A 26,708-nucleotide genomic window follows, 5' to 3' on the forward strand; every position below is an offset into this window, starting at 1 on the left:
CAAATAGTGATAAATATAATTTTTTTTTATTAAATATCAACAAATTCGATAAATTTTAACTAATTGACAGACTTATTTGCTAAACGAAAATAAATCTCAAGACTGCTAAATATAATTTTTCAAAGCATAAAAAATTTATATGTAGTTACAACAAATTTCAAGAGAAAGAAGTGTAATTATACCTATATATATCTTACATTAGATAAGTAGTCAATATGACATAAGAAACAAACCAAAAAATTGAAAAAAAAAAAAAAGAATTCGAGTTACCACCTTAATTCATACCCATATCCGTCCACGCAATAAACAATGATAGCATCCGTCGTTTCAAAAGAATATATATAAATATATAATTAATTAATTAATCGCCTATTTAAAATTATAGTATAAAGTTAGGTTGGTCAGACCTAATTAATTATATAATAATTAAATTTAAATGTTAATTAATTGAACTTAGTTAATTATATATGAGTGGCATTTATGCTTATCTTCTAACTAATTAATGCATATTTTGTGCTTATCTCCAATAATTAGTTGGACCCCACCTCCATTAAAAGTTGATGTCATGTGCAAATTCAAAAATTCTTACCCGTATTAAATTTAATTAAATTAAATTAATCACATAATAAATATAATCATGTGATTAATTATTTTTTCTGAAACGTACGTACACTAATAATACGACGAGTGTATTACACTACTTGTCATATAATTGGCTCAAATATGCCGAACTTAATATATTCAGTTTGACCCGACGGTTGTACGATGAATTAAAAAATAATTAAATATGTCATAATTAATTTTGAAATAATAAAAGGAATTATTTGACTTTGACTTATTTTCAATAAAATTAATTTTAATTATAAAGAAAGTAAAATAATTTGTAATCTCCGATAATTCAAAATATGCATTTTAAATTAAATTATATTTTTTATATATTAAAAAAAGAAAAGAACATCAAATCATCTTTATGTGTGAAAGAATTGTGACGATAGTCAATCTCACAACCAAACATCAAACCCCACAAACTCTCTCTCTCTCAATAAAGAGAGAGAAAGAGGAGAGAGAAAATTGGGTTAATAAATAAATCAATTATTTTCTATAATAGTAAATAAATAAATTAAATAATATATGATTATATAATTAAAAATAATACAATAAAAGATAATTACATTTTTTTTCTTGATATTTGATGTAATTACACGTAAATCTCATATTTTTTGAAAAATTACATTTAACACCCTTAAATATCTTCTTTAGTCAAAATTTACCAAATTTGTTAATATTAATAAAAAAATTATAAAAAAAATCTTTTATCTCAAATTGACTTATTATTAATTATGGTGGGTCAAATAAATTTATTTATAATTAAATTATTTATTAGACAAAAATAAATTTTATGAGTGCTAAATATAATATTTTAAATTACAGAAAATTTACGTGTAATAAATAAAATCTCAAAAAATAAAAATATAATTATTTTCTTAAAATTATTATTAAAATTTTAATTTTAATCTTTAAATTAAGATATTGTGGACGAATCAATCAATCATCCGATGAGAAAGAAAAAAAGAAGAATAATAATCAAGGGCTGAACTGAACCCACAAAGAAAATCCTTAGATCACCCAACCCCACCCCACCCCCATCCCCACCCCCACATGGAACTCACTGATTCTACACAGACCAACAAGCAACAATCCACCACCACCACCACCTCCGCCGTCCCCACCACCTCCTCTCCTCCACCATTCCACCTTCTCCACCGCCTTCATGGCCGATCACCACCATTCACCTCCCTCAACACACCACCAGCTGCAGCCAGTACTGGCAGTGCCTCATCACCACCGTCAGCCACGTCCGCTTCCACCTCTTCCGCCGCTCAATCGCCGCCTCCGCAGCTCGTGGATGCCTCCCTAGCCATCGCCACCAGATCAGAAACCCTAATTCACAACCCCACCACCAGGAAACAACCCCAGCAAGTGCAACATCAACAGCAGCAAGTACAACCTGATGAGCAACAAGCCCATCAGCAACCGAAAAGGCCATCGAAAGACCGCCACACCAAAGTCGACGGGCGGGGGCGGCGCATCCGTATGCCGGCCGTTTGTGCAGCTAGGGTTTTTCAGCTGACCAGGGAGTTGGGCCACAAATCCGACGGCGAAACGATTGAGTGGCTCCTGCAGCAAGCCGAGCCCGCCATCATCGCCGCTACCGGTACCGGAACGATTCCGGCTAATTTCTCCACTCTTAACATTTCTCTCCGAAGCAGTGGCTCCACGCTCGCTGCTCCGCCGTCGAAATCCGCGCCTCATTCTTTCCACGGCGCGCTGGGTTTGGCTCATCACAACCCTTATGAAGAGAGTTTCTCGCAGATGTTAGGGTTTCACCATCATCATCCGCAGCCGAGCCCTCATCTTCTACAAGCAGCTCAAATTACGGGAACCTTAGCCGGCGGAAGCAGCGGCGGAGATGGTGGACCGGAGGAGGAGAATTACTTGGGAAAGAGATACAGAGAAGACTTGTTCAAAGAAGAAGGTTCAAATAATAATTCACAACGAGAAGGACCCAGCTCTCCTTCACACAAGCAATTCAGGGCAAACAACACTCATGTGCAAAAAACTCAAGAGGCGGCGACGACGGCACCGGCCTCCGGACAATCTCCAGGCAGCCTAACAAGGCACGCCGACATGATGCCCCCAACAGCCATGTGGGCTGTGACTCCGGCCCCGAATAGTGGCACCGCCGGCAGCACATTCTGGATGCTCCCCGTGACTGCCGCCTCCGCAACACAAACTCTGGCTGCAGCCTCATCCGGGGCAGCCGCAGGCCAATCTGAGGTGGCCCAGATGTGGCCTTTCGCCACCGCACACGGCGGCGGAAACACACTGCAGGCGCCGCTGCATTTCATGCCGAGGTTTAATTACACAGGGAATCTTGAATTCCAAGGGGGCAGATCGAGTCCGTTGCAACAACCCTCTCAGCGTCTGGGGTTGGGAGTCTCCGGCGACTCGAATTTGGGAGTGTTGGCAGCCATTAACGCGTATTCAAGAAGCGGTTTGAATACAAATTCAAACAATCTCGATCATCATCATCAGCAGCAGCAGCAGCAGCAGCAGCCTCAAGCCACTGACAGCGGAGACGATGATCAAAACAGTTCTGAATAATACATATATATATATATATGATGTTTGTGTATATATATTTACATAAGGTTAGTTCATGAGGAATTATTTCACATTGGATTTGGGATTTGGATTGATTAAAGATTTGAAACTACTTTTGGTTTTCAGGTTGAGATTGAAAACATTTGGAAATATATGATGAATTAACGAAGAGGGATTCCAAGAAAGAAGAAGACAAAGGTATCCATCCCCATCCACCTCTCAATTTTTTGGCTTTTTCTATGTATTTTGCTGTGATTATATCTTTGTTTATTGCTGTTCTTGAGGCATCTCGTTTTCAGAAAATTGTGAAGAATTTGTTGGGTTGTAAATTGATAGCTTTGGTCCAAAGGGGACTAGAGAGAGAGACTGATTGTACAGAGGGATATTGGTAATTGATGTGTTTCTGACACATTTTATTTACAATTGCATGCTTCTGTTGCTTACCAAAAATGAAATTTCATCAGAAAAAACAATTGCTCAGAAATTGTGTATATCACATTGTGTGGTATCTATGTGTTGATGGGTAATTTGTATATACTTTCATAAGCAATGTAAGGTTTTGATCACATGTTTTGACTTGTGACGGTGATCGAAATCGAAATTCCCCAACCCTTTCGTAATGAAAAAAATTGAGTGTGAGTGTTTGTTTTTTTGTTTTTCCAAACTCTGGTCTTCATTTCCAATTTTTCAAATATTTGTTACGTAATTAATGTTATGATAATATTTATGAAACAAAAATAATTTTAGTTATGTATAAATTGATTTTTGCAATTTAATTGAATTATGTGCAAATAACATACAATTTTCTGGTCAAAAGACTGAAATTATAAAATATTAAAGTTACGAAATTAAATTATGAAAATTAATTCATACGAAATTAAAAATACCAAATCCCAGAATTTACATGATTGAATTAATTGTAATTTATCCTTATATTTATCATATAACGAAACATCATTCGAATATGAATTGAAAAAGCAACCCCAGTTTTACTTAATATCTTCATAGTTTTGGGAATCCATTGAAATTTTAAGTTTGTGTCATGGTGGACCACTTTGGAAACTTTTCTGATTTCTTGATTCCTAGGCTGGTGAAATCCATGTGAATATTATATGAATGAATTTTACTGACATGACATTATTACCAACATTTCAAAAAAAAATAAGCAATTATATTAGGATAATTACACTTTCCTTTTTTTTAAAAAATTTGATATAATTATACATATTTTTTTTGTAATTTAAACGATTATATTTAATATTTCTACGGTTTGCTTTCACCTAACAATTAAGTTCATCCGTTGGTCAAGATTCACAAAGTTTGTTGATACTAATAAAAAAAATAGATACAAATTTACATTTACCTCAAATTGATTTATTGCAGGTCAAATACATTTACTTATGATCAAATTATCTCTATACATATTCACATGTTAATACATGTGAGGAGGTATATCTTTGCAGTTGTAAGACTAATTTAATAAGAAAAAAATTTGTTTCACCTACAAAGTAATAATTCAATTGAAGTAGTAACGAATACTCCTTGAAAGTATCTGCGAAATATTCGTGCTAATATATCGGCCGTATTAAAGAAACTCTCATACAAATCAAAGATGACGACACTTTATCATTTTTCTTGGATCCTGCGAGTTGGATTCCAACTCATGGAAGTTTACATTGGACGCTGAATAAAAACCAAATATTAGAGGGACCATATATGTATTTTGAATGATATGTCCCTTGAACATGGTAATCTAGATAGAGTTTCATGGTTCGATATACCATACCAAAAGGCATAGTATAGTTTGAAAATGACACGTGAAATTATTTACGGCATATGGGAGAGCTCAGTTTGAAAGCTACCCAAATACATGTGAGCTCTCAAAAAATTTAATCCAAAAACTATTGTTAAATGGGAACACAAATCCTTCCAACTCTCAACTGGTGCATATGTGATAGAATATGTCCTCTGGGCGTTCAAACCATGTCGAAGGGTTCCAATAATATCTCGAATTTATTAGTATATATGGGACCAATTTATACAAAAAGTACAAGTACAAAATGTTGATTGATGTTGCCGTGGATGGAAATCAACAAGTACTCCCTCTTACTTTTGCAATTATCAATGAAGAATCATATTCATTTTTAAAGTGGTTTCTTAAACAATTGTGCAGACATATTATATGATGACGACGTGGGATGTGCCTTATTTCTGACCGTCACCTCAGTATCATTAAAGCAGTAGGTGGAAATTCGAATTTTGTGTCACCTCACGACATCAACTGGTATTGCTTGAGGCATGTGTGTTCTAATTTCAACACTCGTTACAAAAATATCGTATGGAAGGATCTTTGTCGGAGAGTTGACTCTGAATATCAAATCAGAAAATTCAATCGAATTATAGAAGAGATAAAGAGTAAAAAAAACTAGGTGCGTTTGAATTCTTAGACCAAATTAACAAGAAAAAATGGTCAAGTTCTCATGATGGTGGATGGCGATGCGATATTTTGACAACCAACATATCAGAATGTATCAATGGAGTTTGAAAGAGGCTCGCTGCCTACCGTTGACAGTAATAGCTGAGATGACGCTTCAACGTATTGTCCATTATTTTCGTGAGAGGTTTGTAAAGAGTAGTGTAATGTTGACTAACAACCAACTGTGGACGGATTTTGCATATAAGATATTCAACGTTGGCAATAAGTATATGTTGAGCATACGGTGACAAAATACCATCAATTTCAACAGTCCACCTTGATATAAACGCCAGAATGGATATGGACTCAATATCCATATTGTCAAAATTGTGAATCGAGAATATTCATGCGGCTAGTGGACTCAATGTGGCATCCTTTGCAATCACAATAAAAAAGTACGTTGCATACATGATTAATGTTGCATCAATGGTAAATGATTATTATGATTTAATAGCTTAAAGAAATACATAATCTAAGTCTTTTGAACCTGTGCATTTTGAAAATTATTGGGATGTCCCGGAATTTGAGTTGGTCTAATACACTACTATTCGTATCTTTACACGCCCTGCTCGAAACAAATATCATATATTCACAACAAGATGGATTGGCCACAAACGAGTGAAAGACAACAAACCCAACAAAAAGATTCTTCTAAACAATCAAATGTACCGGTGCGGGGTTCTCAATAACTATTGACTTTTCTAATTGTATAAAAAATATACACTATCACATTTTTATAGGTTATTGTGTTTCTTAAATTAATATAATTTTAACATTATAATTGTTAAATTTATTTTATTTTTAAAAATTAATTAAATATAATTAATTTATAAAAAGTACAACTAAACAAAAAAAAAATTTAAAGGTGTCGTGGATGACATCCATGACATGCAATTTTTTTAAAAAACTATTTTTAATTTGAATCGTGGATCACATCCACGACGATTTATAAGTTTACTATATATTTTATATAAATTATATTTTTATAATTTTTAATAATATTAAAATAATTAACCCCCATTACATAGGGCTTAATTATACTCTAATCCCCTACAAAAATTTGGAATTACAATTTTCTCCAAAAAACTTTAAAAATTACATTTGCACCGGTTTCCAAAATTCTCTATTCAAATTAAAACTATATACCTTACGTAAAAATTTGGATAAAAAATATTGAAATCGACAAATAAATTTATATAAACTTTTGTTACCCCTCATTTATGCGCGCACACACACAATGCACGAATACACTAACGCAACCACCACACACTAGTTATTGATTGACGGGTAAAATTGAAAGTTTATGTAATTCTTTTGTTTCTCTTAGTATTTCTCATTCAAATATTAATAAAAACGATACAGTTATGCACAAAAAATCTTCAGAGGGAGTGCAAGTGCATTTTTAAGGAAAAGTGTAACTTTAATTTTATAAGGGGTTTAAGTGCAATTAACCCATTATTTATTTATACTTTTTTATAAAAAGAGAACCTATTGCCGTACTAATTTTTAAATACCCAAATTTATTCTTTTAATTTATTCCACCCCTTCAATAAAACTTGGTTAAAGTAATATGTTGAGTGCTATGCCACAGGCCGATCAGACAAAATTACTCTTTTAGTCCTGTAAAGGAAGGGGTCCAATACTCTTAATTATTTATTTTATGAATTTTTTAAAATAATCATAAAATTAAAATAAAAATTCAACACATTTAGTCCTCTGTATTACGAAATTTTTAGAACGATCTCGAAATTAAAAAAATTTGACACATTAAATCTTATGCTTTACGGGTTTCGTGGAATTAAATATGTTGAATTGTCTGGATTTTCGAACTATTTTGAGAAACCCATAAAATAGAGAACTGAAAGTATTAAAACATCCATCATATAAACCTAAATAAGTAATTTCGCGGGCCTGGAGAATTTTTATTTTACAACATGTTTGGTTGGATCGCCAACTAATTATAATGCGCTTTCCATGCTATCATCATTTTTCTACAGTTGCAAATTAATTATATATCAAATATAATATATTTGATGTACGATTAATTTGAGTTCGATCAAATTCAATTTTAACTAGAATTTTCGTGCATCAAGTGCGGCCAATAAGGCATTGCTTAGCTGACGAAGCTGAGGCCCCATGATCTTAGAGGTCACGGGTTCAAACTCTAACTTATATGTGGGATGTTGTATCTACGTGCATTGTTTCTACTGTAATAGTAGGTGCTGATATTATTGATCAAATTACGATTGTTATAATAATCTTTGTTAAATATTGATATTCGATAGGAATGATTATAATCAATTTAATCCAACCCCTTTTTCTTCATACATGAAAAAAAATATATAGAAAAAGAAAAATATTATTTTTGAACCCTCAACTATGTCATATATTTAAATTTGGTCCCTGGTAATTCAATCTTATAAGAATTAATCTTTTAAGTTTGAAGATTCTATATATCAAATTTGGTTCTCATAGTTAAAAATCTATTAAAACTACAGAATTTGCCCCCTCCCCCCAAAAAAATATATATGAAAAGATAAATATTATTTTCGAACCCTCAAATATGTCATATATTTAAATTTGGTCCCTCATAATTCCATCTTATAAGAATTAATCTTTTAAGTTTGAAGATTCTATCAAATTTGGTTCTCGTCGTTAAAAATCTATTAAAATTAATGAATTTGCCCCCTCCACAAAAAAAAAAAAAAAAAAAAACATAAATTCGACCAAACATAATCTTGCTCTTTTTCACTAGAAAAAAATTAATATTAACAAAACTATGGTAAAAAGTCATGGTAAATAATTACTATTAACCACGATTAAATAAAATCGATGAAAAAAATTAATTTTTTTTATCATAAAAAAATTATTTACTACAACTTAAGTCATGGTAAAAACACTTGGCATGACTTTTCGCCATGGTAAAAAATTACGTGTGGCCGGTTCCTAATAAATTTATGGTCTACTTTCTCTGATCATTAACATGTCTGGAATGATTTTTCCTTCATTTTTAATTTTTCGGAAAAAAATATTACGTTTTGGATTTTGCTTGCTATAATGTCTTTCTTTCTTTTAAGTAAATTAATATTATAAAACATGTAAGGTTACATTACTTAATCTCAATTATTAATAATTTGAAGATACCTAACCTTAAACAATTTATTAATCTTGGCTACTAAAGTTTACATCAATTCTTAAGAAGAAAGAGATGATCCAATTGCATGTTGACATACAATGAATATTTTATTTAAATGCCATGATTTTGAAATTTTACACAAAAATTATTAATTTATTTGGGTCTGTTATAGATCGATCGTGATAGAGTTATAATTAATTATAAAAATAAATTATTATGATTCGAACACAATTTCATAATTGATTATAAAATTTACTATTGTAGTTGAATTTCAAAGTTAACGTATGTTCTTAAGATTGATGAAGGAATAAAAAAAATGTTTAATGAGCATAATTATAATTAGATAAAAAATAATTGTGGGATAATTATAATTTTTATCAAAATGTGATTTCAACGGAATTTAATTCACAAAATAATTATTTGAAAATAGGCCAAACAAAAAGAAGAAATTGTATTTGCAGTTGACAAGTAAATTTCAACTGTTCAATGGCAAGTTCAAAAAGGGTCCAAATAGCAAAGACAATATAAAAATACAAAGATTATTACATAATAATTTCAGGTCCAGAATTTGAACATTAAGATAATTAATTAATTACTAAGAAACTATAAGAACACCATATAATTAAATTAATAATCCAACAGTTTCCCATCCCTTTCACACCAAATGTAAATTTTTCCACGAAATATCAATATTTTATTTTAGTCCATGACATCATTATTATATTTTCCATATAATTATAATAGACATAACATAGATAAAAATGGGACCTTTTACATAAATATTTTTGCAAAGGCCATAAAAAATTCGGCCCTATTCTTTTTTTAAGGTTGATAATGAGTTTGAGTCTCGTTAACAACTTAAAACTTGTTCTTTCATGTGGGTACATCATAACAAAACTTGATTCAATGAAAATTGAATTATGTTTCCTAATAGGTTGTGGAGCTCGAATATCAAGTTGGATAACGTCCAAGTCTTGAAACCAAATGCTCCATGCCAATAAGGCCACGCTTGATTGGTAAAATTAATATCTCACAACCCAAAAGTTGCACGAACATGGGTGTAAATCTATTTTTATAATACGTTGTTGTTTCTTTGTTTTGTTTGAATGTATTTGTTGGTTTGATTGACCAATTGGTTAACAAATAGGATGATGTTTTTACCTTTACTTCTCAAGGGTAGTTGAATATTATTATTAATTTTGTGTAAACATTGACCAATAGACAACTGAAGAGAAGGGGCTATTTGCAGAAATTTCATACTTTAGGTGGTCATTTTCGCAAAATTGAATACCTGAGGGGTGGTAGACACAAAAAGCCCTGAATGTTACTTGAAAAAATAGACAACATACTGTACAGCAGTAGTATCTGGCAAACAAACAAGTAAAACCTACCGGGGCTTAGTTTCAGACTGAAAGCAGACATGATGGAATTTTAAGTGTATGGAAATCTGGATACAAAGTAGCTCACATGGGTTTTTTTTTTTTTCCTTTTTTCCCCTGACATGGAATGTGAATTTTGCCACATTTTTTGGCGTGCAAAACTGCAATTGTGGTTTGTAATAAAAGAAAAAACCTGGCAAAAATACATTTACAAGAAGAAAATTGAAGGCTGCTGGCACTCTTGTAGGTTTTCCTGGAAGGGGGAGAGAAGTGAAGAAAAAATCATCAATCTTACACTGAGACTCGAAAAATGCATGTTGAATCTTGTCTAGAAGTATCTGCTAAAATACAAGATGAATAGGTATTGTACCTTCCCCAAAGAGCATGATTTTGGGAGCTCGCTTTCGACAGAAAGAGTTACAAGTCAACGAGGAATAAGAAAAATACATCACGGCGTTCTTGACGAATCCTGCCGCCTCAGAGGGATGCCTTCATCACCAAAACCATCTTCATTACCATGCTTTGCGAGTCTCGAGGCCACCATAGAACCTACATAAGAATCGCCATTAAGGAGATTTGAAAGCTACTACTTGTATCACGGGTATGTCCAGCAAATTCGTTGGCTACGAAAATTTATTAGTTAGTATTGTGAACTCCTCAATTGTAGAAATCACCACTCTGTTTGAATAAATTATATTGACACCCCTTGTCACGTATTCTTCGAACACCCACCGATAGTAATGTATTGATTATACTGACACTCCAGCGATGTATTTATTCATCATGCTGGCATCCCGTAATGTAACGAAAGTACCTTTGACATGGAGTGTAGTGAAAATATAAAAACATTAGGGGCAATTTCTTTAATTTGACCATAGTTGAACAGTATTAGTCTAATTATTGCCACTATGAAGCCATCTGCAGAGCATTTGCAACGTACCGTCGGTCATGTCTTTTGTCCTGTGAAGAAGAAAGGTCCCCGAAAGAATAGTCACAAATCCACAGAGTTCTGTGACAATCTGGGTTGGATTCTGCCTGTCCCAATCCTGCACATACAGGAATGAAAGGTATAGTTGAAATGGCAAACAAGACAGATATTGAGAATTGCCTTAAAGTGTAATGATTTTCCTCATTACTTAGCCACAAACAAAATTAAAGAATATATCAGAGAAATGCATTCAAAGACAATAACATCAGTCTTCCTCAACCTCCTTATTTTCATGCATACCCAATATCCACAACCGCAAATTCACAGGCATATGCATAATAATACCTAATGTATTCATAATACTTAATTTTGCATCAACATCAACCGGCAAATTAAACTCTCAATCCCTTCTATTCAGCTTTCATGTTTAACCATAATTCACTAAAATATGTTTTACGAGCCAATTCATATCTAATGAGACTGGCCAGTTAATCAATTCACCTATCAGAGGATCATGCAACAAATAACAGTAAACCATAAGCAGCATTGTTACCTTGAACATGATCACACTGGCAACAATAGTCAAGGATGTGAACATGACATAGTAAATGGGTGAAACTACGGCGGTGTTGAATGTGTCTAGGGCCTGCATTCAAGATTCACAAAATATATGAAATACTGAAGCATGATACAGAAGCCCTAGCAAAGAATATCAATCACTCAGGAAATTTCTGAACACCTGTACAAATAGAGAAAGGATAAGAAAAAAAATTCAAGATTAAAACTCTCTTGGACTTTCAATTAAACAGACAATTTTTTACATGTAAAATGAGAGAGTTTCTACAGAAAATAAGATGTTTCAAACAAATTATGTAAGGTGTCTAACACTTCAGTACCGACCACTATCAAGAGTCAAACAGCTGCCGCTTCTAAACGCTGCAGGACCATGCTGACTACTTACAGGAAAACATAATCCTAAAGTTGGAAAGCCAATTACAGAGCAAATCAACAAACTGAAGGAGACATTGCTGACAAAGCACATCATTCTTTACCTTATTTAGGTAATTCATCTGAGTGAGGACACAAACAATGACAACCATAGCGAAGACCCATGTCTGGGGATATGTTAGTTGATTCATTCCTGACAATGTCAGCTTTAGTGCAATTCCCAGTGCTTTGACACTCATGACCTGCCAGCATTTCCCATAATTATAACATTTACACACAACACAAGAATCATCTTCTTTTGTGTTCTTTTTTTGACAAGATGGAAGAGGAGTTAACTGAAGAGAGATAACAAGATTAGCAACACGTACCGACAATGAACCAACTAGTGAACAGACACCAATGTAGAACCATATATGCGTCTGGCCATATTGAGGAACATAACGAAATATTAGAATGAGCACGGTCGCTATCACCAGAACTGCATAAAAGACAAAAGCTGCAGGAAAGATGCAAGGCCATCTTTAGCTCAGCACAGAACATATAGAACTGCATAAATCAGACAGTTCAGAAAATTGAAACACAAACCCGGCTCTGTAGCAAGGTCCCAGACTTCTCTGACAGATTCAATCTCACGTTCTTGTGGAGCATGTAGGACGATCGTGGTTGAGCCCACCACACATAAAGCACAACCAAGAACACCAAAAATGTGTAGCCTCTCCCTTAAAATAACATGTGCAAGTACAGCACTGCAATATGTGCGCACCAGAATGAGTAGTAAATCAAGGCACCATAGTAAACTAAGGTCACTGAATAATATCATGCCTGATAATAATGCTGAGTGCACCAAGAGGGGTAACCAGAATGGCTGGTGCAAATGCATAAGCCGCAAAATTGGCAATTTCTCCGACAATCACTGTAGCAACAGAAGACAAACCAATAGAGTAATCAGTTTCAGGAAACCTTATAATGCCAAATAACATAAGAATCTGAATTATAACCAGAGAAAAACTGGCTGAAAATGATGCTTGTTAATGGAGGACCATGATGAGGACAATAAAGAAACAGATAAGAGCATTATGAGGAATATAACAAAGTTTGTCTAATAAATTATACCAAATCATTGACAATGCATTATAAATTGCATATCGTAGTTTGGGAGGACTTCTTTGCCATCAGAATAGGCATACATTTAGACCATTTAGTTACTGTCATAACATTGTTTTAGAGGGGTCTGAACATGCACATAGATACTTGGTGGGCCTCACAACTTTCACATCACTTGTAGTTGTGATATTGTTTACTCATACATCAGAGACAGGTCCGATTTGGCAAATCACACTATGTTCAGCCCTGGAAATCAATTATATAGATAAAGAAAGCAGGTGCAGTCCTGCAGAAGAAACCAAACATATGAGACCCCCAGGAAAAACAATCCATACTGAAGTTACCAGCCGAGTATGTGAAAACTTCAAGGTCTAATACTTCAACTCATTTCCGTTATTTGGAAGTTTGAAAAATACTAGTTTTGCTGGAAAAAGAAACATAAGGTGGTACACGCTCTGAATGGCACCCTTATCACAGACAGAATGTCATCAATTCAGAAAAATTACAATGATTTGACAATCACAGAACACGAAAACCGATGTCTCTACTTTTTTTGTCAAGAAACTGCTAATTGAAATCTATCAAATGTTTGCAATTTCACTTAAGAAGCAAATTTAACTATTTAAGAATCTATGGCCTATAGAAGACAAGTATACTTTTTATTTCCCTAAGCATGCCAAAAAGAACTGTGTCGGGCTAAAGACCAAAAAGATTTGATAAGAACAACAAAGAACTTTCTATCTGAGAGTATTACCCAAACCTTCACATACTACTCTATTCTTTGAGACAAGCCCACATGAAATGTTCTTGCCATCTGCACCCGACTTCTCCTTTGCATGTGTCTTCAACAGTCAAAAAAGCTTTGACAGACAAGGATAAAACACTAGAATCCAAAAATATGTGTCATGAAGCTCCAAAACCAGCAGCCATACAACCAGTTAACACTTTCTCCAGCATGTTTACACATGAGCACAAAGCACTGCTCATGTATAACCTTTTTCTACAATAGATACTGTCTCCAGTCTGGGCAGCACTATACCATCAGCTGACCAAAGAAAATTCTTGGGCACCCAACTTCCTGAAGACAACTGAACATCCCAAAAAGAATCCGCAGTTCTCAAATTCATCATTCCAGCCACATAGACGGTAGACCTCCTTACTCTTTGGTATAGAATGTTAATATTCTCTTTAAGGACACTGTTCAGATCCACCTAAAAACTCAATTCATTCATAGAACCACTGTGCTAAATAATTTTACTCAGATATGCATGACTCCTATCCAGAACCAACACCATATAGAAAGTACTGATCTCTGTCCTTTAACATAAAGTACATCTTCCAGGTTCTATCAAGTTGGTCTCGCGATCAACCTCCTACTACAGCAAATAAATGTCCATTGATCTATAAGACTCTCTACAATCAATATGGCGTTGACAAATTAACTGTGAACATTGATGGGGAAGGTTCAAACTTCAAACTACGTCCTAAGTATATCAATTAAAGAAGCCTTATTATGCATTAGAGGTCAATACTGACTCCCTCCTGCAAAAGGATATTATGCAGATTCCGAGCAACTAGAGATATGCCCCTGAGAACAGTTCTGGTCGAGGAGGCCTAGAAATGGTAGCCAATAGATATATGTTGGACAAAGTCACTTCAAGTATTTGCTTCATAATAGTAACATGAGAAATATAAGTACATCTATTACTTTTTGGGGGAATCTATCTCATAGTTTATACAGGAAGTCCTCCAGCAAATCAATGAACTTTACACCATGCAGTAAGCATTATGCGTCATATCATGCTCAAAGAAGTTAGTACAAGCTCAGTATCTTAGGCCAATAGCATGGAATCTTTCTCTCAGTAAAAAAATTGTAGTTCAGAGCTAGAATGGACGAGAACCAGGCAGGTCATTTGGTGGTAATCTTGTAACAGTCTCCATCAGGTCAATAACATATATTAATGCAAAGATAATGATCTACTATACTATCATCAGATATAGTAAAATCCAACAAGTTTTAAATGTCAACCAGTCGTTTCAATTGTTTACACCTCAGCATGATATGCAAATCCATGAAGAGTTTAAAGACCAACGGTGCAGTAATTTGGGGCCCAGATCAAATGCTTACATATCTGGCTTTTCTTAATGATTACCTTTCCAGTATGCACAGAATGAAAGACCAAGATACAACAAAGAGTAAACAAATATCTGTAAATTAGCTCCATCAAAATGGTTTTTTTCCTTACTCACCTACAATGTGCCCATGTGGCTTACAACATATTTAGTTAAAAGATATTAATCATGACACTCATTCTACTTCTTTAGGGAAACATAAATATAAATGGCTCACTTGTTATCATGCCTGTCCACCATAGTGGCTCGTATAGATATGAATACCCTCCGACTCCTGTAGAAAAAAAAATATATATTAGAACAAGAGGTTGATCTCAATATCCTAACCAAAAGCTGACCAATTGCGACAAAAGCATAATTTATCCCAAATACAGCAGATGAAACCCCACAAGAAAAATCAGGAGAAAGATAAGCCAATAACGAGATTTTGGAGCAACAAGGCAGACATTTAGGGTAACAGAAATTGTGTTATCAATATGTAATGCATATTACAAATTTATCTCAATAAGATGATAAATCCATTATAGCACCGTATGCATCTCTTTGATTTTCGGTCTTACTTTTTTGACAAAACTCTTAGCATGACTTCTCTTGCCAAGCAACTAGGAAATGTTGCATTTTTTATTTTTTATTTTTCCACAAAATTTGGCTTCAAACAATCGAAGAAACTAATGCATGTAAAATTATGTTAAAGAGAATGGACATATTGTTGGCATCTCTTGATGGGGAGAAAATTTGATTGCATGGCAATTTTACAAGTACTAGCCATTTCTGTCGATCAACAATACTCGCTAATGCTGCAGCTTTCATTAATAGGACGGTTAACACCTTCAAATTAGAGTAGTAGCTTGGAAGGACTGATTGATTGTTTATCATGTTTAAGTGCCTAAAATTGTAAATATCAACAAACAAGCATCATAGGTAAAAGATCAATAAAGAGGTAATTCTTCTAAGTACCCAAACAGTTTAGCATTATGGATTAATTATTCGGAATGTACAATATTTTTTACTTATAAATGTCCATTGCATATTCACCACATTTATTTCTAGAGAAGACGTATTCCACAGGACTCATCTTGGCATCAATTCCAGATATGTATCTTGTAACTAATCAGTATTCTTGGACAGCCTTATGGATACTAAAAGTTAACTAGCAGTTACAGCTACATAAAAATGAAGATCTGCGTACTGCAATCTCAGCTTCAAGTCACCAGTTCATCATCAGAAATCCACAAAACTACTTCATTTTCCAGAAAAATTTAAATGCACCCCCAATATCATAAATGAACAGATTGTCAAAGTGAAGAAAGGAACAAATAAAGAATATTTCAGATCCAAAGTTTTCAAATAAAAGTCAATCCAAGCTACTAAAGGAGTTGGGCCTGCTTGACTACGACTTAAACTACACAGATAATGGCTTTTCCAAAGCAAATATGATTTCACTCCCCTTGTTAAACAAAATTGATGCCCTGAAATTAGAAGAATAGCAAGTGAATGATGATTTTAAGGTTCATGATGATTGTATTGCTAAATCAGTGCATTCCAGGCAACGAATTGCCCAGAAGGATAAATCAATAAACCATTTGAGAAAGTTAAACACCACCTAGTATTCATCAAGGTTAGAAGGGTGGAATCAAATTCTTGAGGAGCAATAATGAATGCCCTGAGATGTATTAACCATACAATTTTCCAGAAGACATATCCCCTCTAGTATTGGATTTGATGGAAAGCTGAGGATTCATCCATATTAGAACAAGTGTTCCAGAAGAGACTATCACAAATGTAACATTACACAAGCAGACATAGCTACATAAAAATCAAGATATTCACAATTGAATTCAATCTCAGAGAGTGTCAGTACTGCAATTAACAGACAGTCCTAAGCAAAATCCAATTCCCGGTCACAAAGACAATACATCAAACACCTACACTCCCTCAATTTCATCTCTTCAAAGCAACTAAAAAAATCAGGTAGTACAGAGTGTAAATTACCAGCCCTGACGCCAGAAGCACCGGCTTTCTTTAATCCCTTTTTCTTAACGATGAAGCTGGCGCCAATAAAGAAACTGGAGGATAAAGCCAACACCAACCCTTTAATATTGTCGGAAGACATCCCCCTATACGAAATCGAATTAGCATCATTGGACATCTTTACAATCCCAAGACAAAAATACCAAAACCCAGAAATCCAAACTATCGCAAGCTCATTCTACACCACTACAACAACAAAAAAACACTGCCCCCCAGCAAATGGGCTTTCCAGTTTCCTCCAGTTTTCGCCTCAAAATCGCTCAACAGCTGCAACTTGTGGCAGCCCAGTAAAATTTTACTGGGTACAGAGGAAACTGAAGTATAATTAACGCGATTCCTGTGACGTTCCGGTTTCTGTACGAAAGATCTGTAAATTTTCGACGTTGATAACAAAGGATCGAAGAAAATATCCCTCCGCGAGAGCGAAAGCGCATCAATCAATGGGTTTTGTGCCGCGAAATTCTCAGATCGGAATTAGGTAGTCGGAATTAACTGTGTCTTGTCTCCCACTGAGGTTTTGATGGGGCTGATACGCAGCAAAAAGCAAGCGAAGCGAACGAACACACACACACACACGCACACGCCACCTTCACTGTCGGGAAAGCAGTATCAAGGTATCAGCGTGTTAGTTTCCACAGTTGTGCAGTTTCTGAAGGCTGTGTTTGGCTTTCCTATTTTTCTGAATAATTTCAATTTCAAGAAATGTATTTAAATTATGCTCCACAATTTTTAGTAGATATAATATATATAAAATATGCTACGAAAAATAAATAAGAAATATGTTTATTTGCTCCAAAACACAAGATAAATTACAAACGGCTCCTATGAAATTTGTCATAATCATAAATATTTTTTATTGTTCAAAAAATTACAAATATCCTGTGAAATTAGGGATCGTCTAACAATACTTCTCGTGACAACCCATTGTAAGAGCTATTTGTTAGACGACCGTTAATTTCATGGAGTATCTGTTATTGTTCAAGCAACGAGGCATATTTATAATTATGATAACTCATAATGAAGCCTGTTGTAATTAGCCCTAAAAAAAAATTATTCTGAAAATAAAGTACGGGCTTTTTCAAATAAATTATAACATTTAAGGAAGATGATATATCGCGATAATATTATAGGATTAAGTACACTCCTCTTTCTCAAAATTTAGTGTAATTAAACATAAACTCCTTGTAGTTTGAAAAATTACTTAATACCATTTATGCTTATTTTCATCTAATAAATAAATTTATCCGTTAGTCAAAAATCACTAAGTTTACTGATATAATATAAATAAATAAAAACTTATATTTATTCTCAATTAACTTACTATTGACTTATAAATTATTTCTTTAAATGAAATGTACCTTTTTATATACATCAACGCGTGTAAAAATATAAACTAATGATTTTATTTAAAATATTTATTTGACTCGTAATGAATCAAGCGGTAAAAATATGAGTGTTCATTACATATATATATATATATATATATATATTATGTCAGCAAATTCGGTGATTTGTGACAGACGAGTGCATTTATTTATTGAATAGAAACAAAAACTAATGGTATCAAATATAATTTTTCAAGCCATCACAGATTTATATGTTATTCTGTCAAACCTTAGAGGACGATGTTGTTATTATCTCAATAACATGAAGTAAGTTACGGCTAAATTGCATAACACCTCTTGTATTTTAGTGAAATAGCATAAAACCCCCATGTGTTAATTTTATAGGCGAAAACCCCCATGTTATTTAAAATACAGCAAAAATACCCCTCTCCATTAGAAACTAACGGAAAGTGGTTGACATTAGTCTATTTTGCAAGTGGGCTTCGTTTTTAACCTTTTCTAGTGTTACTTTATGTGTGCAAATGTCCACGCCCTCATTTTTTTACATGTAATTATATTTTAATGAATAATAATATTATTGATTAATTCAAAATATTATTTAATCTAAATATATTTTAATAAATTATTTTATTTATAAAATATATTAATTAAATATCAAAATACCTAAAAAGTATATAAAATTTTTAAAGATTAAAAATTTAAATTAAAAATTCACCAAAAATAAATAAATATATTAAAAAATCATATTTCATTGATTAAATATAATCAATCAATTATATAATTATATATTATTAACTAAAATTAATTATTCTTTAACTTAAATATATCTAAATAAATTATTTATTCATAAAATATATTAATTAAACATAAAAATATTATATTAATATTTTCAAATATATTATTTAATATAAATAGTTATTAAATTAAAATATTCACTAAAAATATTTAATGAAATTTTATTGTTTTTAAAATTTAGAAAACTTATCATTTTTACTTATTTTTAAAATATTAAAAAAAATAAAAAATCGCTCACTCTTACCGACTCTTCGCCGCCATCGCCTATCTGGATTTGGGTGACGACGACGGGCCAGCAAAGTGGGCGACCACCGTCACCCAGATTGGGGGTGACGCCACCCTAATTTGGGCAGCAATCGCCCCTTTTTGCATGGGCGACACTGGCACAAGATTAGCGTGGTGATGTGTCGCTACTGCAACCCTGTCGTCGGCGGTGGCGTTGCACCTCTACATATATATATCAATATTGTATTATATATGTATATATAATTGTGTGTATATATAAATAAATAATATATTTTTAAGTTGTTTTATATCTGGACCGTCGATTTTTTACTATTAAAGATAAAGGGTATTATAACAAAAGTATAACAGGCAATTCAGTAAAAAATTTAACATAATTAAACCTAACTAACAGAAGAAGAGTATGTATAATTTTCAAAAACACACACATGCGTAGTATTTGGATTTATGTTTTGAGTGCTTTTGTTTCGGTGGTTTGGAGATAGAGATAGAAAAATAGAGATACATAAATGTGTGTTGGAGATAGATGATATATTTGGCCTTGTATTTTGAGGTAATTTAAAATATTTTAAATGAGTGGTGTAGGTTTGATGTTGGATTTGAGAGACAAAAATCACTATTTATTATTAAATCATATCCCATACATATATATATATATATTTATATACAAATACGTATATATATAAATATTGTATGTGTTTTATCTTGTCTATATAAATGCCAAAACATGAAACCAAACACAGTGATGGGATTTTGTGCCTAACTTTTTAACACGTGGGGGTTTTAGCTAAAATTTTAAAATACAAAAAGATTTTATACAATTTATCCATAAATAAACCATATCAGTCGCTTTATTTCTAAGGTTATTAGTAGACACCCCAACGTATGAGGCATTTTGCACTTTGCTCCTCAAAAGAGAAAAAAGTGCAAAGTGCTGCTAAAATCAAATGTTGAGCAATTGAGTCCAAAAAAAGAAAAAATTGGGAGACAAAGTGCAAAACGACTCATATACCTATTAACCCTTATTTCTAAATATGCAATTTTATTTTATTTTTTTTTGTAAAATTATGAATAAATAACGTGAAATTAATAAATAAATAACCATACAAATAATCCCTTCATTTTGCTTATTTTTATTTATTTATAATATATACAAATCCAGTTTCCCTCTATATTAGTAAAGGATTACTAAATTATTCTTATAATAAGTTTTTATGCATTAATATTAATACCTTGAGTCTTTTTATATTATGTTTTATTTGCTTATTTTTATTTTTAAGATTTTTTTAATTGTATTTATTTATTAGTAAGAAAACTTATAAGATTTATTTTGAAATTAATTATTAAATATAGGCATTGGTACTTTAATAAAAAATAAAAAAGGGAAAATATTTTAATAGGATAAATAAAGATGATCCAAACTAACCCAATTGACTTATAATCGAATTTTAATTAAAAAATATTTATTTGACCTGTAATAAATTAGTCGAGTTAAATATGAGCGTTTATTTAATTTTTTATTATTATTAATAAATTCGATTAATTTTAAGTAATCGATAAATCTATTTTTTGGGCATATTGATATAATTTTTTAAATTATAGAGGATTTATATGTAATTATATAAAATTTTAGGGGATGATGTAATTAGCATATAAATTTGCTTGTTGTATATGCCCCTGAGAATCCACGTGTCGGGTTTGTGAGGCGGGTGCAGCTATTGAGAAGCATGACGGATTCACGGGAATACTAGCCACTAAGCATCCTCCTCAGCATCTACTCGTATGCCTTCACCCACCCCCAAATGCACATCTGCGGCGGCGCTTACACACACACACACACACACACACACACTCTGTCTCTCTCTCTCTCACTGTCTGTCTCTCTCTTTCACTGTCTGTCTCTCTCTCACGCACACACACCATAGGACGCTGACTGCAAGATACTGTAAGAGGCAGAAGAGAGAGGAAAAGCTGAAAGATGTCAGTGGTGCGGACAATTTTCCTGCAGTGTGGCCCATCGGTTTCGCATTTCTCGACCTCGTCTTATTCAACCAATTTCAATTCGGGTTCCGTGAAATTCACCATTTCTTGTTGCTCGGTTGCGTCGCCGGCTTCGGTTGTGATTGGAAATGTGGATAAGAAGGCTTCTGAGAGAAATGAAGTGCGGCTTGGATTGCCCAGTAAAGGCCGAATGGCTACAGACACTCTTGATCTTCTTAAGGTAACATTTACACTGTATGATATTTTATGTGCTTGTGTGTGTATTGCAGCAGATTTATAGCAGTGAGGTGCTTGATAAGGATTTCCCCCCCTCTAGATTCTCTGATTTTGTTTCTTTGTTGTTCTGGGGTGGGGGGCTGTAAAGGATTGTCAATTGTCGGTGAGGCAGGTGAATCCGCGCCAGTATGTCGCAGAAATTCCTCAGGTGCGTTTATTTTTTATCGCTCAGGAAATGCTCTACGTTGAAAAGTTATCAATCCGTCGCCATTGCCAATTTTGAGACAAGTCTATTGCGGGCTTCTCATTTTTATATAAACGACATTAATTATTTTTTAGCATTTTTTTTTTATCATTGATATTGGGTTGTAAGTTGGATTGTTATAAATTAGCATTAAATTGAAATGTTATATCAGCTGCCCTTTATGAATATATACTGAACGTATATAATTTCTGCAATCCTACATAATTTACCCAATTTTTAGAGTAAACATTTCTGTTCAAGAAAATTGTTTTTCATTTCTCAGGTGTTCATCCTATGAACAAGAATTTACTTGATTTGTATGATAGCTAAATGTTGCCTTTTATATTGCAGATTACGAATTTAGAAGTTTGGTTTCAGCGCCCAAAAGATGTTGTGAGGAAATTAGTGTCTGGAGATTTGGACCTTGGAATTGTTGGTTTGGACACTGTAAAGGAATATGGACAGGTAAGAATGAGGGCCACTGGTCTTTCCTAATAAGAAATGTTTGTATGATTAGCGTACAATCTCCTGGAAATAAAAGGGGCCTTGAAAATATCTCCACTCTGGTGTTATGTCAGAACATGTATGAGAACTTTTATGGATGCACTTCTCTATTTGCTTTAGGATTGTTCATAACATTCTCATTGTTTAAATTGTTTTTGCAGGAGAATGAAGATCTCATTATTGTCCATGATGCTCTTGACTATGGAGATTGCCGTTTATCTCTAGCAGTAAGTAATCTTTTAATAACTGCAACCAACAAAATACTAACTATTCTTCCTCCTCCCCACCTCCCCCTTTAAATTGAATTATGTTGTTGAACTATGATATTTTCGTTAGATTCCCAAGTATGGCATTTTTGAGAACATAAATTCTTTGCAAGAGCTGGCACAGATGCCACAGTGGACACCTGAGAGACCTCTACGAGTTGCTACTGGCTTTACTTATGTATGACTATACGGAAATTCCCATTCCTTATCCTGTTTTTCTTTCTCCTTTTGGATTATTTCTTCATGCGCACAAGATTCTATTTGACACATACTTTTACTTGCAGTTGGGTCCTAAGTTTATGAAAGATAATGGACTGAAGCATGTGACTTTCTCAACTGCTGATGGAGCCCTTGAAGCAGCTCCTGCAGTAAGTATCGAAATTTTCTCTGTATATGTTCAAGAGAGCCTGTTACCATCATCGCATAATTTCTCGTCCTTTTTCTTTTCGTGGTGCTCTTTCTATTTCTTTCCGCTTTTTTCCCTTTTTTTCCTTTGTCATTTCCTTCCTGTCTGCTCAAGGGGTCTATTGATGGAGGAAATAATTAGCCATTAGTAGATGTTTATTTTGGTTTTTCCAGAACACCAATGCTTTGCTACATGATATGGTTGTTTCAAATATCCAGCTGCCCATTTTTTTGTTATTTCTATCTTTACTGCATTTTTATCTAGACATACTTAAGTTGAATTCCTGATTCTAGAACCACATGCATTGCAAATAATCCACACTTAGGAGCTGTATATTTAAGAGTAAAGAAAACTCTATATGAATTTTTAACTTCCGTTAAAGCTTATTTTGAAGTTATGCCCCACACAACTTATTGTTTCTAGTCATTTGTTTATTCCTTTAGGTTGATTTGAGTTGAAAACCTTCTCGCTGTGATAGATAATTGAGTTTATCTTCAAGTATCAAGTCATACGGATGATATACATACCTGAAAAATCAGTTGTTGTAGGATTCAAGAAAAGACAAAGATAATCAAGCGCACTTTCATTTTCAATCAGGAAGTTAAAAGCCATATTAATTTCTTATTCAACTTACCACTTACAGGCAATTTCCACTAGTGTAACTCTCTATTCATTTGTGTTTTAAATTAATATTGTTGTCATATATGATGTACAAGTTGAAGTGGCATTAGCATAATGGTAGCGTAAATATGTGAGATAATATGGTCGTCTTATATTTCTGTTGCTTATATGGGACGGTGACTGTTGCTGAGCATGCCTGCAAATCTAACAATTATTTAGCACCGACATTCTTTATTCGGGGACTTGAGCTCAGATAAAGCGCCTTGAGTAAATGAAGGGCAATTTGGAATAAAGGAATATTTCTGGTGAACCCATAAGCAAGAATGTGGAAATTGAAACTTTTAATTTTTAGATAAGGTGGAGTGTTCAAGGAAGATGTTGCAGTTGTTCATGACATCGTATTTAACATGTCTGCACTGTATTCATCACTTCATTTGCCCTAGGACCACACAAGTTGCTGTTAAAGTTTAGATACCTCCGGACACACTCATAGAGGCTTATTTTTCTTCATATCATTGTGAGGTGCCGTTGAATTTTAATTAATCTTATTGACTTTATGTTGTGAGTTGATGGTACTGTTTCCATCTGGGTGAGTTATCCTAAACTATGTTGCTTAAATTGCTCTTTTTGTGTGCTCGATTTCAATTTGAAGTTCTACTTATATTTTTTAATGCTCTATCACATTGCTGCGATATTCTCTAAGCTTGTGTGTATTGATGGACTTTGAGCTAAGAATTTGAACTCGATAATAAAAATTTGTTGAGTTTGTTTGGATAATTTCATGCTGTAATGAATTTCAAATCTTTGAATTCCATTTTGAACTAGTTTCCTAGTCGTTATTGTGGATTTGAAATCCCAGCAATACGAAGTTATTTGAAATCCTTGACCTATATTATTCTTCTTATTTAAATTCTTTCATTGACATGCAACCTAAAATGCTTGCCTCTGGTCTGGATGCCAACATGCTTACCTATGTTTGCTGTTTTGGTGTCATCCATCGGACAAATGCTGATTGCATCATTCTTTCTCTTTTCCTCAGATGGGGATAGCTGATGCTATTGTGGACCTTGTGAGTAGTGGAACAACATTAAGAGAGAATAATCTGAAAGAAATTGAAGGTGGCATTATCTTGGAAAGTCAGGTAACAGTTTCAGATTATTAGTAGGATCCCTTAGCCTGCAAGTTTATTGTTTGGTTTTGTTATTGAGGTACAGTTATGACCATGAATTGGAGTTGCTCCTTGCTCGATCTCCTTTGACCTAGGTTTATCATGTCAGGCTGTTCTTGTTGCTAGCAGAAGGTCGCTGATCCAGCGAAAAGGTGTTCTTGATATAACTCATGAGATGCTTGAAAGATTGGAAGCACACTTAAAGGCTGTTGGTCAATTCACGGTTCGGATAATTTATTTATTGATGCGAATCTTCTATTCCTAGTTTTTCTTGTTATTTACTGTTCTCATGCCAGGTAACTGCCAACATGAGGGGAAAAAGTGCAGAGGAAGTGGCTGAGCGAATACTAAGCCAACCATCTTTATCTGGGTTGCAGGTGTGGCTACCTCACAACAGGAACTGTCTGTTGGTAGCACCATTCTATTAATATGAAAAGCTACTTACGTGTTTCATTCTGTATGCAGGGACCAACCATAAGCCCAGTTTTCACTAAGCGTGGTGGGAAGGTTGCAGCAGATTATTTCGCTATAGTTATATGTGTACCAAAGAAAGCACTTTACAAATCTGTTCGGCAGCTGAGAGCGGTGAGAATTAACTCTTTAGTACATCTATTGTGTATGCTCATGCATGTTTGGGTTGTAAGATATGGTTTTGAATAAGAGATTCGCTTGCTTGGAACGTTTGGTATAATGTTTATGTCCATGTTTGCATGAAAGTTTAAACCATTTTCCTGGAAAAATTTATCTTAAAATCTGGCCCCGCAACAATCTTGTCTTTGCACTTTCAAGCCTTTCTCTTTTATTTGCCTTTGGACATGTTTCCTACTTGCTGTAGTTCACACATGACATCTGATGCAGATTGGTGGTAGTGGGGTTCTGATTTCACCTCTGACCTACATTTTTGACGAGGAAACTCCCAGATGGCGTCAGCTTCTTTCAAAGTTGGGGCTCTAGTCATCTCCACTTGTACCTTGTTTTTTCACAATCTTCCAAACATAAGGGAGAGGCCAACTGAAATCTAGAAAAGTTGAGGTTTTTTCTTAGTCTTGTTATTCTTGTATCTTTCGGATTTCATTATTTGTTTTAGTTGAGTAGAGTAGATCAATATCATCTCTTGTTGTACAATCTTCTGGTTTTTGTATCATTAAATTTTGATGCCAAGTACCAGGGGCAACATGGTGAGTGTATCATCATGATGTCTTAGAGGACTAGTGTTGCAGTACAAATTGCGCCTGCTATTTGTGTCCATTTCTCGTTCGAGGATGTTTCATTTGTAAGATAACAGAAAAGTCGAGGATGTTTGTCAAGGTGTTAATTGTATAAGCTAAATAAGATTGTTGTTTTTACTTAATAATATGTATTCTTCTGTGGGATGTAGGTTTTACCTTGTTATCAAGTCTGGATACAATTGCTACTAGGGATTAGTTAATCAGATTATTACTAGGGATTTATGCTAACAGTTCTTCTGGTTCCATAAATATCTTGTGTAAGTCTGGTATGTGGGTAAGGTTATTTCAAAAGTTAGGAATTGAGACTTCAAAAGCTGTGCTTGAATTTTATTGAAAACTTTTACTATTTTCATTATGTCATGTATTTGC

General features: G+C 33.7%; 3 protein-coding genes across 6 annotated transcripts; 2 read left to right on the forward strand and 1 right to left on the reverse strand.

The window, feature by feature from the left end:
- Window positions 1-1,620: 1,620 nt before the first annotated feature.
- Window positions 1,621-3,588, forward strand: LOC105172543 (transcription factor TCP8-like). The gene is made up of 2 exons (XM_088885744.1): window positions 1,621-3,212; window positions 3,292-3,588. The coding sequence occupies exon 1, from the start codon at window positions 1,660-1,662 to the stop codon at window positions 3,163-3,165; it is 1,506 nt and encodes a 501-aa protein (XP_088741870.1). The 5' UTR covers window positions 1,621-1,659; the 3' UTR covers window positions 3,166-3,212; window positions 3,292-3,588.
- Window positions 3,589-10,079: 6,491 nt separating this feature from the next.
- On the reverse strand, window positions 10,080-17,984 carry LOC105172542 (putative magnesium transporter NIPA4). 3 transcript variants are annotated; one of them, XM_088885747.1, is made up of 10 exons: window positions 17,262-17,980; window positions 15,487-15,543; window positions 12,855-12,945; window positions 12,618-12,778; window positions 12,401-12,528; window positions 12,137-12,274; window positions 11,638-11,730; window positions 11,097-11,202; window positions 10,527-10,705; window positions 10,080-10,409 (listed from the first exon to the last, which is right to left on the reverse strand). In XM_088885747.1, exons 1-9 carry the CDS (start codon window positions 17,416-17,418, stop codon window positions 10,605-10,607), a joined length of 1,032 nt encoding a protein of 343 aa, XP_088741873.1. In that variant the 5' UTR covers window positions 17,419-17,980; the 3' UTR covers window positions 10,080-10,409; window positions 10,527-10,604. The 3 variants fall into 3 exon arrangements, with proteins under 3 accessions (XP_088741873.1, XP_088741871.1, XP_088741872.1); XM_088885745.1 differs by having other exon boundaries at window positions 12,137-12,528; window positions 17,262-17,984; XM_088885746.1 differs by lacking the exon at window positions 10,080-10,409 and having other exon boundaries at window positions 10,428-10,705; window positions 12,137-12,528; window positions 17,262-17,984.
- A 3,484-nt stretch (window positions 17,985-21,468) lies between these two features.
- Window positions 21,469-26,483, forward strand: LOC105172541 (ATP phosphoribosyltransferase 2, chloroplastic). 2 transcript variants are annotated; one of them, XM_011094022.3, is made up of 11 exons: window positions 21,469-21,905; window positions 22,050-22,109; window positions 22,497-22,610; window positions 22,811-22,876; window positions 22,986-23,093; window positions 23,200-23,283; window positions 24,982-25,083; window positions 25,220-25,333; window positions 25,407-25,487; window positions 25,576-25,695; window positions 25,969-26,483. In XM_011094022.3, the coding sequence occupies exons 1-11, from the start codon at window positions 21,663-21,665 to the stop codon at window positions 26,062-26,064; spliced, it is 1,188 nt and encodes a 395-aa protein (XP_011092324.1). In that variant the 5' UTR covers window positions 21,469-21,662; the 3' UTR covers window positions 26,065-26,483. The 2 variants fall into 2 exon arrangements, with proteins under 2 accessions (XP_011092324.1, XP_011092325.1); XM_011094023.3 differs by lacking the exon at window positions 22,986-23,093.
- The last annotated feature ends 225 nt before the right edge of the window (window positions 26,484-26,708 follow it).

Source organism: Sesamum indicum, linkage group LG10 (assembly GCF_026168435.1).
Source record: "Sesamum indicum cultivar Baizhima isolate 11 linkage group LG10, ASM2616843v1, whole genome shotgun sequence".
Lineage (NCBI taxonomy): Eukaryota > Viridiplantae > Streptophyta > Magnoliopsida > Lamiales > Pedaliaceae > Sesamum > Sesamum indicum.

Coding starts and splice junctions, on each gene's coding strand:
- LOC105172543 (XM_088885744.1), top strand. CDS start 1,660: ATGGAACTCACTGATTCTACACAGACCAACAAGCAACAATCCACCACC.
- LOC105172542 (XM_088885745.1), bottom strand. CDS start 17,418: ATGTCCAATGATGCTAATTCGATTTCGTATAGGGGGATGTCTTCCGAC. Junction 12,946..15,486: donor GTGGACAGGCATGATAACAA/GTGAGCCATTTA, acceptor CTGTTGCTACAG/TGATTGTCGGAGAAATTGCC. Junction 11,731..12,136: donor AGATGAATTACCTAAATAAG/GTAAAGAATGAT, acceptor TCTTGAATGCAG/GCCCTAGACACATTCAACAC.
- LOC105172541 (XM_011094022.3), top strand. CDS start 21,663: ATGTCAGTGGTGCGGACAATTTTCCTGCAGTGTGGCCCATCGGTTTCG. Junction 25,084..25,219: donor GCATTATCTTGGAAAGTCAG/GTAACAGTTTCA, acceptor TTATCATGTCAG/GCTGTTCTTGTTGCTAGCAG. Junction 25,334..25,406: donor AGGCTGTTGGTCAATTCACG/GTTCGGATAATT, acceptor TTCTCATGCCAG/GTAACTGCCAACATGAGGGG.